At 35.9% G+C, this 14,612-nt stretch overlaps 1 protein-coding gene across 1 annotated transcript; it reads right to left on the reverse strand.

The window, feature by feature from the left end:
* Nucleotides 1-4,117: 4,117 nt before the first annotated feature.
* On the reverse strand, nt 4,118-4,788 carry LOC113274341 (UPF0187 protein At2g45870, chloroplastic-like). The gene is made up of 2 exons (XM_026523755.1): nt 4,422-4,788; nt 4,118-4,225 (listed from the first exon to the last, which is right to left on the reverse strand). Exons 1-2 carry the CDS (start codon nt 4,703-4,705, stop codon nt 4,195-4,197), a joined length of 315 nt encoding a protein of 104 aa, XP_026379540.1. The 5' UTR covers nt 4,706-4,788; the 3' UTR covers nt 4,118-4,194.
* Nucleotides 4,789-14,612: the final 9,824 nt, after the last annotated feature.

The following is a 14,612-nucleotide window of genomic DNA, read 5'->3' on the forward strand; positions in this document are numbered from 1 at the left end:
AGTGTTGCAGTTGTGCAGTGTTGATATCGTGAAAGTTACATGGATTATATGAATGCATTAGGTTTACATGGAAGCTACAGTGGAGATTGCAGTTCAGTTGGAGATGTTAATGGTGATGGTAAAGATACACAAGGGTATGGAGTTGTGAACTGATGCCGCAGATGAGAATAATGGGTGTGTGTCGAATCAACAAAAAATTGAGTACAATGTGAACGACGAATCTGGTGGATTGCTGCCATTGTCAAGTAGATATGGGATTGTAGTTGAGTTGCTGCGACAGCTTGGTGGTGAAGCAATGGCGATATTGAACTCATGGAGGAGGTGCAGATAGGTTTGTTGAGTCGCAGTTGCAGTTCAAGCTGCTGGAATAATTGTGTTGCTGTAATGAATTGCAGAGTTGGTTTTGCAGCTGTAATGGGTACAGAAGTGGCAGGTTTGTGAAGTGGTTTTGATGGCAGGTGAATGAGTTGAAGCACCAGCTGAGACAGGAAAAGATGCAGATTTGGAGTTGGTTGTGGAACTGAAGCTTAAATGGAAGAATGAGCTGGTATGATGCTGTGATGCTGAATGAATAAGGAACCACAGATGGAAGAGTGTTGTTGCTTCCATAATGGAGAGGATACAACTGAGTATGGAGCTGAGCTGCTGCCAGTGATAGTTGTTGTTGCTTATAATGGGTTATTGAAATATGCTGTTCTGGCTAGATGGAGAAATTCAGAGTTGCATATAATAGGTTTAGGTTGAGCTAGAACTGATAGCAAATAGTTGTGGCAGAGTCGCAAAAAGAGTTGAAGCTGTTGCTCATTACTGGACATAGAAAATGGATCTGGTGGATGTTTACAAAGGGTTTTGAGAAGCAGCAGATGAATTGAAGCAGGTGCAAGCAGAGAATGAATGAATGGTATGAACGTGTATTGGTTCATGACTGAGATGGATTCGAATGGTCCGGGAAAGGAGATGGAGTACATCAAGTTGCAGCTGCAGCTGAAGCCGAAATAATGATGTTGGTATCTGAAGCTGACGGAGTTAATGAACTGAATTGTGTTGTGGTGGAGCTCGCTGCAAGGAATCCGATGGCTGAGTTAGAAGATAATGAAGATGCTGATGCTGTGAACATGGTACTGCAGATGTTTGTGTTGTTGCAGGAGTGGACGATGAAGCTTCGGATGGTCGGCTTTGAATGGATTTGTTTATGACAGAACAAGGGAGTTCTCTGAATACAAAGGCAGTGCAGGGAAGACTCGTCTTTGATGAATTAAGAAGGCTGTATGATTGATTAAATGTTGTGTGTGTTGAGTGATTGCAAGAACTGCAGGGAAGAAGGATTATGGGTTACAGTTCGCTGGTGGTGCTAGAGCTGGATGCCTTGTCAGTTCCACAAGACTGACAGGCTTAGTAAATTCTACATGGGTCTGTGTTGACTGGGTTGTGGCTGCTAGTGGGCTGGAACGTGAGTTAGTAAATTGGAGGTGGTTGAGATCTTTTGGAAAACCAATTCACACAACTGGGAGGCTATATAACCTCTCTTTTGGAATCTCTAATGGGGGATCTTCTGCTTCTACTTTTGTGTTAGGGTTAGAAAACATGAAAACCTTTCTTTTCCTTCTGCTTATGAACTCCATAAGCATGAGTAGTTGATTTATTTTTATTGGTGCATGAGTAGTTGATTTATTTTTATTGGTTAAAGACGTAGTTGGATTTTGGAAACCAAGTTTTTGATTTTATGAAATAGTTTTCTCTCCATATTATGGTTTGATTTCTACTGCCCATAATAATTGCATGATTGATATATTGCAATACGATTGAATGTTTGTTTAGTTAAGTCTAGAATTAATTGAACTCACATCCATATCTGTAGCTAGTTTAGGGTTTTCATCGAGCGATAATCTTGAATATAAGTAGCATGATATGATTACGGATTGTAGTGATACTTTCTCGTAATCATATGTAGAAATTGACCTTTGTTCGAATTGTTTGCGCAATGTATTTCAATTGCATTGATTAGCCTATTTCCGAAACTTAATGCTTATAGGAATTGAACTTAATTAGCGCAAGGCGTTAGGGTATTCTTTAGGTAGAAGTCACGTTCGCATCTCTAATGCGTTTGTTGATGACTTGGGAAATTTACGAAGTAACTTTCTCTCTTGATACTCTAGGGCTTTTGATGATAATGAGATTAAATATGAATTCTAATTATACATTCAATACTTGTTTACATTTGAAGATGAAACCTTTATCCAATATTTCCCCATCCTTAATTTGCGTGCTATATTTCATTGTTTTGTTTTTAGTATAATTTAGTTTATTAAAAATCAGAAAAATACCCCTTGCTTTACATAGGAAACCAAAACATATTGACAACCTAGTCTTCTCTGTGGGAACGATCCTTTCTTGCCCTAACTTTATAATATATTTTGAGTAGTAAGAAAGTGTAATTTATTTTTGACGCATACGACAGTGATCAGGCAGCAGATCGAATACCAGGAAAAGTACGAAACCATGATAACGAAAAGCGGTAAGCACCAAACCCCAACTTGGACATAAGTTCTACATCTTCCTATAAAAGGCAAACATACCAAAAAGCTGTGTTTTTTTTATCAAGCTCAATAACTTCAAGTGCCTGCATAATTGCATCCACCATGATTAGTATTCCAATGAAAAGTGAAATCGCCCATCTTCTGACATCTTCAAAGCTAATTGATGTAATCCACGAAACCCTCTCCTCAATCGAAAAATATCTTCAGGCATCTCAAACAAGTACTAGTTCCGGATAGTCAAGGAGCAAGGGCCAAGGGGTATAAAATTAGTGTCGAGAACAGCAGTATTCAAGTACCCAGAAGATCAAACATAGTCTTCACTAGAAAATAAATTTATAATAGCTGGACCAACGGATGATGCTTTCATTTCATGATTTAATGTACAAGAGCATTTCTGCAATACCAATATTTGTGTACGTACCTTTTGGATTACACGACATCCATACATCTGAAGACTTAAAGGAAAAATATGGCCAATAAGTTGCTTGGAAAGTTGCTTTCTCTGCGCAGCACTTCCATGCTCAAAAAATTGCATAAGTGAATTCCGAACAATATAATCAGTAAAGCCCCCTAAAATGAAAGTACAAATTCATTATGAAACTGAGTGCCTAATCTACTCAAGAAAGGCACGAGAGACACCAAAAGAGTGAAGAGAACCTATTTTAAAGAAAAATGGAAAAGCTCTAGATTTAACAATTCAGACCTTTTGAATAACGTAATTTCCAAACACATCGGTCATTAGTTTAGAAGCACGGGGAAGAACTTCTTGAAAAACTGACGCCTTTTCTTATGTACCACAGTTTTCTAACTTCTGCTGAATAAACTGACTTCTATGTTGATCAGCATTGCAGGCAGCCATATATGAAGAGTTATTTTGTGTATAAAACTAATGCTCCAACGATGTTATTTCAATGGGGGAAAAAACATAGAAGAAAATCTAAGGAGCCTGCATGAATTCAACAATGCGACCAGCAATGTCAGAGAGCTCAAACTTTCGGGATTTACTGGATTTGCATAATAACAATCCCAAACCAATCAAAATACAGAGTGACCAGAAATGCTTTAATTAGAAAAGCATGTGACTGCAAAAAAAAAAAAAAAAGTATATCCTGAAAATCACCCGAAGTTGATTACAAACAAAACAAAAAACATCATCACAAACTTCATCGAAAGTACGGAATTTGCAGTGTTAACTGATAAAAGAAACATGAACAGATCAGATTGAACTCTAGGATCAGTTGATTTCTGCTTTTTCAAATTGGAAACCACCCACCGTCACGGAGTCTCAAACTCAAACTGAACTGGTTTTTTGGGTTGAAGAAACGTAATAACAGATACAGTAATAATAAAAAAGGGTAACAATGTTTGCTGCCTGAAATTATTAAGATGGTCAGTGACATGGCATAATAAATATAAATGTTTACGAAGTTAAAAGTACATCCCTCACCTATCATACCCCACGGTCCCCACCCACATGCCACAACTTTGTACAATGAGAATGGGCGAGAAGAGACTAATGTTGTTGCAAGGGTTAAAGCTTAGCATTTATACCTCTATTTCACTTCTTCTTCTTCTTCTTCTTCTTCTTTCTTTCACTTTTTTATTCATGCAACGAGGTCTATGAGGTGCACCAAAAATGACATCCAGATCATCCTCGTCAAGCAGATGTTGCAGATCTTTTACAAAATCTGAGCCATAAATTATATGACAATGCATCAAACAATAGAAAAATAAAAATATCGTTGATCGTAGACATGTTTCAAATGAAAGATTTAACCTACCCACACATAGAAAGTCTAAAAACAGTAGTAATGGAGTAAGTGAAATGAAAGACTAAATTATAAGAAAGAAACCTTGAGGGCAACTGGAAATGTCATTATGTACCTCATCAATGCATTCTTTATGGTTATATTTGTATCACTCGTACCAGCTTGTCGCGCAAACTCACTTGTCCCAGCGATGACTTTAGTCCAAGCCTTCCTCCCTTTCTCAAAACTCGAATAAGATGCCTCGGTACGAAATACTAGTAAAAGAGCGAGAGCTGGTGCTGTTAAATCCTCATTGCTAAGGAGCCTGCCTGAGTTCAACAATGCGACCAGCAATGTCAGAGAGCTCAAACTTTCGGGACTAGGTAGAGGTGAATTCGGGAATTGCATGAGAACACCCATGATTGGAGGAGCTTCGCGTTACTTGCATCTGTCGGTCCAATCAACCCCCGACAATCAACAACGACATCCTCTTTTTCCAAAACCATAACAACCATTGGACTGTTGGTTAAACTTCAACATAGAAGTCACTAACAAGCTGGTTAGGAAAAGATTAGGAAATTGATGTAATCCTAAGGGAATTAGAAGTCATCTAGTTCTAAGAAAAGGAAAGACATGTAATAAGGTAATAAGACTAGGAAAACGAATTCATAGTTCTATATATATATGATCACCAAAGTTGTGGTTGATCATATGAGAAAGATTAGAGCTTGTGTTTAGTTTTGAGAGATTTTCTAAACATCAATAAAGAGAGTTGTCTTTATATAAGCTAAGTTTCATCTTGCAGTTGCCATTAATTGGTATCAGAGCGTGTTTCTGAGCCATGGAAAACGAAACCACCATTGTGGGTGCAAAACAGTTCGCGCCACCATCAATACAAGTTCCAATCCTCAACGCCGCAAACTACACAGTATGGGCCATGAGAATGAAGGTACTGATGAAAATCTATAAAGTTTGGGAAACAATTGATCCTGGTATATTGGACCCAGACAAAAAAAATGTTGCCATTGGATTACTCTTTCAAGCAATACCAGAATGTCTTGTTCTACAAGTTGGTGAACAGGAAACTTCAAAGAAAATTTGGGATGCAATAAAGGCACGTAATCTCGGAGCTGATCGAGTTAAAGAAGCCCGTCTGCAAACCTTAATGTCTGAATTTGAAAGAGTGAAGATGAAAGACACTGATACTATTAATAGCTTAGCAGGAAAGCTATCAGAGATAGCCTCAAAAGCTGCGTCACTTGGACAATCCATTGATGAAGATAAACTGGTAAAGAAGTTTCTCAATATTTTACCAAGATACAAGTATATTCATATCATAGCGAACAAGTCTTAGATTTAAAGAAGACTAGCTATGAAGATATAATTGGAAGATTGAAAGCATATGAAGAGAGAATCCTTGATGAAGAAAACAATGGATAAACTCAAGGAAAACTCTTGTACACAAACTCTCACCAACAAAACTCCGCGACAAGAGGAAGAGGTCGTGGAAGAGGTGGTAGAGGAAACAGAGGCCGAGGAAGGGGAGGAAGGTTTAACTCACAAGATAGAACAACAAGTCAGAATGATCAAAACCAAGGGAAAGAAAAGAAGAATAGATCAAACATTATTTGTTACAGATGTGATAAACCAGGACACTTCTCCTCTGTATGCCCTGAAAGAATACAAAAGATGGAAGAAACAAACAAGAATGAAACAAGGGAAGCAGATACAGCTCTTTTCATGCACGAAGTTGTATTCTTAAACGAAGGGAAACTAATACCAAAGAATCACGAATCAAAGGATGGAGAAGAAGGAATCTGGTATTTAGATAATGGAGCCAGCAATCACATGACTGGTAAGAGACACTACTTTTCTGAACTCAATGAGAAAATCAAAGGACAAGTGAAGTTTGGTGATGGATCCTCTGTAGAAATTGAAGGGAAAGGATCAATTATATTTCAGAGCAAGACCGGAGAACAGAATCTTGTCACAATCATCTACTTCATCCCAAACTTACAAATCAACATTCTAAGTTTAGGACAATCTACAGAAGTTGAATGTGATGTTAGAATGCGACAAGATTATCAACAGTTCATGACCCAAGTGGAAGACTTTTAGTTAGAGTCTCACGCTCACAGAATAGACTTTACAAGATAAGTCTCATGATTGGAAGGCCATTGTGTATGAATATGAGACTGGAAGATCAGACATGGAAGTGGCATGCAAGATTAGGACACATAAGTTTCAGAACCTTAAAAACTATGTCTCAGAACAAGATGGTTCGAGGGCTACCAAAGAATAACGAAGAAGTAGAAGAAGAAGAAGAGGAGATCGATGAAATAAATCAACCCATTCCACTGCGAAAATCAACAAGACAGATACAAAAGCCACAATACCTGGAGGATTATGTTCTTCAAGCTGCAGAAGAATGTGAGATTATGCTACTTTCTGTTAATGATGAACCAAGGAATTTTCAGGAAGCAAAGGTCTCGACTAAATGGACACAAGCATGTAGAGAAGAAATTATTTCAATCAACAGAAACAAGACTTGGTTTCTAGTTGATAAGCCAGGTGGGGTAAAAGTGATTGGTCTTAAGTGGATCTTCAAAATAAAACGGAATGCTGATGGTACTGTCAACAAATATAAGGAAAGACTTGTAGCTAAGGGATACGTTCAAGAATCAGTCATAGACTTTGATGAAGTTTTCGCACCAATTTCTAGACTAGAGACAATTCGTCTCTTAATAGCAGAAGCAGCATCAAACTCATGGGAAATTCACCACTTAGACGTTAAGACAGCATTCTTACATGGTGAATTGCGAGAAGATGTGTATGTTGAACAACCAGAAGGTTTTGAAGTAAAAGGACAAGAGTATAAGGTTTATAAGTTATCAAAAGCTCTATATGGTCTAAGACAAGCTCCTCGAGCCTGGAATACAAAGTTAGATCAAATCTTAAAGGGAATGAGATTCATAAAGTGTTCTAAAGAAACTTCTGTATACGGAAAAGAAGAAAAGGGGACACTACTAGTAATTGCAGTCTATGTAGATGATCTATTTGTGACTGGCAATTCTCTCAAGGTGATCTGTGAGTTCAATAAAGATATGTCATTTAAGTTTGAGATGTCTGATCTTGGGAAACTCACATATTATCTAGGCATAGAAGTTCATCAAGGGATAGATGGGATTCAGATTAAACAAGAAGCTTATGCAAGGAGAATTATGAAAGAAGCAGGACTTGAAACTTGTAATCCAACTAAGATACCAATGGAGTTTGGACTTAAAGTTTCAAAGGAACAAGAAGAAGCTGAGATTGATCAACGAGTTATAGAAGAAATGTTGGATGCCTTAGATACTTGTTACACACAAGACCAGACTTGGCTTTCTCTGTGGGAGTAGCAAGCCGTTATATGCAGAGTCCACGCAAGTCTCATGGTGATGTAATAAAGAAGATATTGAGATATTTAAGAGGAACAATCAGCTGTGGATTGAAGTATGGTCGAGGAGGATCAAAAGGAATTGTTGGGTATAGTGACAGCAGTCATAATATTGACCAAGATGATGGAAAAAGTACAACTGGTCATATATTTTATCTAGGAGAAGCACCTATTACATGGTGTTCACAGAAGCAAGACACTGTATCCCTCTCATCCTGTGAAGCTGAGTTTATGGATGCAACAGAAGCAGCTAAACAATCAATATGGCTTCAAGAACTGTTGGGTGAAATCAAAGGAAGAGAACCCAAAAAAGTTCTCATCAAGATTGATAATAAGTCTGCAATTGCACTCACTAAAAATCCAGTGTTCCAGGGGAAGACGAAACACATTCACAAAAGGTATCATTTCATACGAGAATGTATCGAGAAGGAGATCATCAACGTTGAACACATACCAGGAACTGAGCAGAAAGCAGATATATTGACAAAGGCATTAGCTCGGATCAATCTTGAAGAAATGAGACAATTGATTGGAGTACAAGATATGTTACGGGTAAGGTTGAAGCTTAACGGGGAGAATGTTGGTTAAACTTCAACATAGAAGTCACTAACAAGCTGGTTAGGACAAGATTAGGAAATTGATGTAATCCTAAGGGAATTAGAAGTCATCTAGTTTAAGAAAAGGAAAGACATGTAATAAGGTAATAGGACTAGGAAAAGGAATTCATAGTTCTATATATATATTATCACCAAAGTTGTGGTTGATCATATGAGCAAGATTAGAGCTTGTGTTTAGTTTTGAGAGATTTTCTAAACATCAATAAAGAGAGTTGTCTTTATATAAGCTAAGTTTTATCTTGCAGTTGCCATTATGGACCACTAACAACAACAATATAATCAATTCATCTCAGTGAACCAAATAATCAAACACCTTATAACCAATACACACAAAACAAGATTCACACACTGGAATTAAGTGCCCTTGTCATGATCTAGTAATTACCGTGTTATATATTTGATAAGGTTGTTGAAAAATCCTCGTTTAGAATGATTGGCATAAAAGAGACCAGCACTGTCTTCATCTAATTGAACAGTCATCTCCCGGAGAATACTGAAATTAGATTCAAGAATCATCTTCTTGATCGTTTCTGTGTAGTTTCCAGAAACTTCATCTGGTTTTATCTTCGCTAGTATCTTCTCCTTTTCAATACTTCTTCCATAGCTACTGAAAATCGAAAACGAATTGGAAAATGAAACCCTAGATTGAATTTTGAATATGATTTTGTGAGATCAAATAGAGATGGAGATGAATATGAGAAGAAAATTAAAGTAAAGATAAAATGAATCGTTAACTTCCGATTAGATAAATCGAGATGATGATGCAGATGAAGAAGAGAATCGGTTATCGGGAAAAAATGACAAAGAAATCAATAAGAAAAGCGGCAAAAATGGATTTATATTGAAAAAAGTGAAAAGATAATGGTTTGATGATAATCAACGAAAGCAATCAGCTATCAAACGAATTTATTTTGAATTTCTGGAACAAAATTGATTTTCTAGGTTTAGAAATTTCTTAGATTTTTGAGAATAGATCGAGATTTTTGGGCTTTGATTATACTGAAATAAAGTTTTTGATTTAGTTAGGAAATCTGAAGATATATCTGGGTTAGATTCTGAGAGGAGGTTATGATCTCTGGGTTACTGAATCGAGGGGTTCTCGGTTTTTCTTCGAACAAAAACTCTCTGAAAAAAGAGAGAGAATAAAAAGCCAATTTTGAGATTTAGAAAAAAAAAGCAATAATTACATAAATGCAGGATATAATTGATATTACATAAATGCCACTCATGTACAACGTTTTCTACGTTTTAAAGGCGTTGCTCCATTTATTTCATTTAATAAACCAATATTATTTATTTTGTCCAACGTATTTTTGGGTGTGCAACGGATATAAATGTTTTAAAGAGGTGCAACACCAATATCCGTTGCACACCCCCAAAATTGAAATGTTGCAAAATGCAGGATATGGTGTAGTGTAAATTCATCTCGAAATATCAAATGTGTATAATGTAAAATTCTATATAGCTACACGACTTAGTATCATTAGAAATAAAATATAATAGACTTCTGAGTGATAGATAAGTTTTAGTCTCCACATACCTTTTGTTGATGAAGTTCCTCCAAGCTCTCCTCAGTAGATCTTCGTCTTCAATCGATGAACGTCGTGAAGCCTAAAGCTCAACTACACATTCTATCTTAATCCTAGACATAGCTATAAGTAGACTAGAAATCAAGACTATAGTTTTGATCAACTAAACTTGACAAACAAGCTTGAGATAGCAACGCTTGCAAGTTCGACCGAGTAGTGTTCTAATAATATCCTCCTTTGTCAATTTTAATGATAAAACTATCAATACATATGGATTACAAAATAAATAAACTTTGTAGCTTCTCATCCATCATGCTTGATTTCCTTGGCTCTTCAACATTCCTTGAATTCTTCGCTACTCCAAGTACTCCAGCGATTCTGAACGTGTTCAACTCAGCATCATTGTTGTTGAAGATCTGTAGCCATAACATATATTCTCAATCATTGTTATACAATATCATAGTATTATTACACAACATCAAAGTACAATTGCATCACAACTTTGACAATAATACTACGGTGATATGTATCACTCCCCCTTAGTCAATACTTCATCTCACAAATAAACCACTCCCCCTTACATAATGATCCGTAAACCATATGTATGTAGTGTGAACTACCAAACAATTCTTCCCCTTTTTGTCATATAAATTGGCAAAGGTACGAAAGCTACGGGATCATAATGAAATTCTCAAAGAGATAATTCATGACTAAAAGAGAAATATCAACTTTCTTTAGATGCAATCACATAGTTGAAACTAAATGCATTCATCAAGGAGTTAATAAAGATACAAGAAAAGCAAAAGTTCAATTAAGAACTCTCCCCTATAAAATGTCATTCCCGAAAGAAAAACATGAGAAACCTTACTTTTACAAGAAAATAAGGATTTATTTGAAAATTAACAAGTCACATGGATTTGTATATTGTAAACTCGAATAAATTAACCACAAGAAGACCTTAATGATTAACTTAATCAGAAATGCTCAACATAAGGAAACTTACAGAGTCAAACAGTACTTTCACATAAATGTGGATCAGGGAAAGATCAATACTGCAGAATTTTCAAAAGTTCATTCTATCTTTTATCAATATTTGCACAATCACACAATAAACTTAACTTTTGAGCATATGAGATAATCATAGTTCACGGACGTAAACATAACATATCTCATAAAATATTTTTGCAGTATGTAAAACCAATAAAGATTAATACTGCAAAATCATCTTCTAAATAACTTAGAATTTAAATAAATAAATCTAAAGAATTGCAAGATGAAATCGTTGAAATAGCTACATGTAATCACAATATTTGCTATTCCAAACCCTAGTTATCCTTCTTAAAACATAAGAATAAACTCTCATAAGAAGTTTCCTAGACATAATAAAATCAAATCATAAGAACCAAAAAACAAACTCGAACTAAATTCAAAGTACACTTTCAGAACCTTCATGAGTCTTAAGATCTTTGAGCTTGTGATTGACAGTATCCACTTCTTCTGCGCAGAAGATATCTTTATTGAGAAGATCTTTAACATGCGTCTTCATGAGAACAAGGTCAGAATTAACCTTTTTCAACTCAGTTCGTAACACATCGAGACATTTCATAGTATCAACGAGCTGCAGTTTTGCTTCCTCAAAGTATTTAAGAAAATCATGAACCACATCAGCAGAAACCATTTAATCATGCTCTACGTCTGATGAGTATATGCATAAAAGCATGAGACTTCAGGATAATCATCAGGATTTTGAGCTTTGAAATCGTCAGCTTCTACTTGGGTTATTTTCTTATTTCCTTTAGATCCGAAAACGTTACCCTTATCAAGAAATCCTTTCATGAAATCGCGAGTGCGAGAAGGGGACGACATTCTTGAAAAAAATAAATAACCTAGAGTGAGAGAACTCAACTCAATTGGATAGGTACATAAACGGCTTTACAAGAAGTAATTTTAGGGTTTCTAAAAGTTGGTTCGTGACATGTAGCGTAGGTACCCGTACGAAAACCAATATAACCGGAAAAAAAAAGATAGGCTGTAAAAACCCATCCACAAGGCATAAAGGTTACACAACAATATTTAGCTAAGATAAAAAATAAAAAATTCTTTCACAAGTCTTAGCTCAATAAATTTTATGTTCTCTCAAGAGAAAAGTTTAGAGCACAAGATTAGCACAAAAGTCATTTGAGAACAACTTAATATTTAAAAAATAATAAAACATTGGAGAGAACTTTATCCAAAACAAAATACTCATGCAAGCTTGTCTGTAGAAAATAGTATAGTTATAAACGAGAAGAAAATAGCTCAACTAAACAGAGACAAATTTACCATCAAGTATACATGATCATTAGCATATCTTACTGAAAAAGCAGGGGTACAACAACCACACCCAATATTTCATTCGGAAATCTGTATGGACTAACTCCAATATAATTACGAGAGCACTAGCTTATAAAGCGAGTTCAACCAAGAAATATATCAAAGAGTTATATCTCAATTTCTCAATACAATATGCAATCGAACTACAAATAGAAATCTGTGAGCCTGATTTATATGAGAAATAACTTGGATGGTACCAAAGACCAATCTCCAAGTGCTAATCAATTCCTATCCAACAATCAAGGTCGGATTTACCAATTGATTGAACTACACACAACCTGTGATATTTCAATTATATAAACAAATATAATGCGGAAAAAAATAACACAAACGTTAGAGCACTGCTCGGTCGAACTCGCATGCATTACTATCTCAAGCATGTTTGTCAATGTTAGTGATCAAAACTATAAGTCTTGATTTCTAGTCTACTTATAGCTAAGACTCGGACTAGGATAGAAAGTGTAGTTGAGATCAAGACTCCATGGCGATCATCATACAAAGACGAGGAACTACTCAAGGAACTGGTGGAACTTCATCAACTAAAAGGTATGTGGAGAATTGAACTTATCTATCACTCAAAAGTCTTTCTACTCTATCTCCTATCCTGAGACAAAAGTTGTTTTGCTATATAGACTTTTATTATACACATTTGCTATTTCGAGCCGAGTTTATCTCGCTTATCTATTTCTCGAAATATGTGTTAGTAAGCTTTTGCTTTGGCCAAGTTCATATTTACTAGTGACGAAAGTCATATTAAGTTTTAATCACTTGAAAATCACTTTGAAGAAAAATGGTTTGTGAATAGCAACTATATAACGTCCTCTAAGAATGTTTCAATGATTGAAATGAGAGTTTAGATTACATAACCATGGAAGGATATAAACATTGTGTGGTAACACATATGTGTGTAAGTCCTTATTCCTTGAACCAAAGTATGCGTACTTTGCTGCTCAAGAAAACCGGAACTAGAGTCCGCGTACCAAGTCCACATACCAAGATCGCATACCAAGTCCGCGTACTGTCGGAGGTTCTCATCCCGAGAATTTATGCTGGAGTTTGTGAAATGAAAGCAAACTTATTTCGGGTACTTAAGTCGGCATACCAAGTCCGCGTACTTAAGTTGGTTATTTTCTAAAAACGATTATTTCGTGAACTTAAACTTATATAAACTAAGGAATGCAAGTTTGCAAACTGTGGCTATAAAATTCATGAATCAATTCGAGTGAATCAAATCGTTTTTTCTTCGATTGTGTCTTGTATACTTCTATAAGATCTAAGCAATTGAACAACTCTCTAACTAGTTTACTTGAGTCATTTGAACTAGTTATGGTAAAGAAGAATATGGTTGATATGAAAGTGATCATATGGATAACCATTTAGTTAACTACTGTTGAACCAACTAGATGTACATGTTTGGGTACGGTTACACAAACCTAAATAAACGTGCATTTCATTTGTGTGTAACAAGCTAAGTTTCGATCTAACAGTTGAAAGATATTATCTTGAATCTAATCAAGTTTTCATCTAACGGTGAATATTGAATGCCTTGTTACTAAGCTAAAATTGATTGCAAACCCTGATTTGAAAGACTATATAAAGGAAAACTCTAGCAACTGGGAAACCTAATCCCCACACCTCCTGTGTGATACTAGTTGTATTAGATAGAGTCGATTCTCCTTTAACCTTAGGTTTCTATCAAGACCCTGTAGGTTAACGACTTGAAGACTTCACTGGGATTGTGAAGCCAAATCGATACTACTTTCTTGTAGTTGTGTGATCTGATCTTGTTGTTTCTATCATATTAAGTACAATTGTAAGACTGGCTTGAGATTTATTTCTCTGATAGGCAAGATATAAAAGAAGTCACAAACATCTTCGTCTCACCGTTTGTGATTCCGCAATATCTTCTTTCGCTAGTCGATTAAGATTATTTTGAGGTGATTGATAATAATGAGATGTTCTTTGGGAATATAACTCTGGTTTATCAATTGGTTATTGTTCACCTTGATTTATCAAAATACGGAACAAAAACTCGTAGGTGTTTCTGTGGGAGACATATTTATCTATTACCGTAGACTTTTCTGTGTGATACATATTTTTTTATTAAAGTCTTCGACTTTGGGTCATAGCATCTCTTAGTTGTGGGTGAGATCATCTAAGGGAATCAAGTGCGTAGTATCCTTCTGGGATCAGAGACGTAAGGAGCGCAACTGTACCTTGGATCAGTGTGAGATTGATTGGGTTTCAACTACAGTCTAGACTGAAGTTAGTTTGTAGTAGGATAGTGTCTGTAGCGGCTTAATACGGTGTGTGTTCAATCTGGACTAGGTCCTGGGATTTTTCTTCATTTGTGTTTTCCTCCTTAACAAAAT

Source organism: Papaver somniferum, chromosome 4 (genome assembly GCF_003573695.1).
Source record: "Papaver somniferum cultivar HN1 chromosome 4, ASM357369v1, whole genome shotgun sequence".
In the NCBI taxonomy this organism is placed as follows: domain Eukaryota; kingdom Viridiplantae; phylum Streptophyta; class Magnoliopsida; order Ranunculales; family Papaveraceae; genus Papaver; species Papaver somniferum.

Bases quoted from the DNA above. Each gene is read 5' to 3' on its own strand.
- LOC113274341 (XM_026523755.1), bottom strand. From the start codon at position 4,705: ATGGGTGTTCTCATGCAATTCCCGAATTCACCTCTACCTAGTCCCGAA. The intron at 4,226-4,421 runs GTACATAATGAC...TTTATGGCTCAG, and splicing joins ATAAAGAATGCATTGATGAG to ATTTTGTAAAAGATCTGCAA.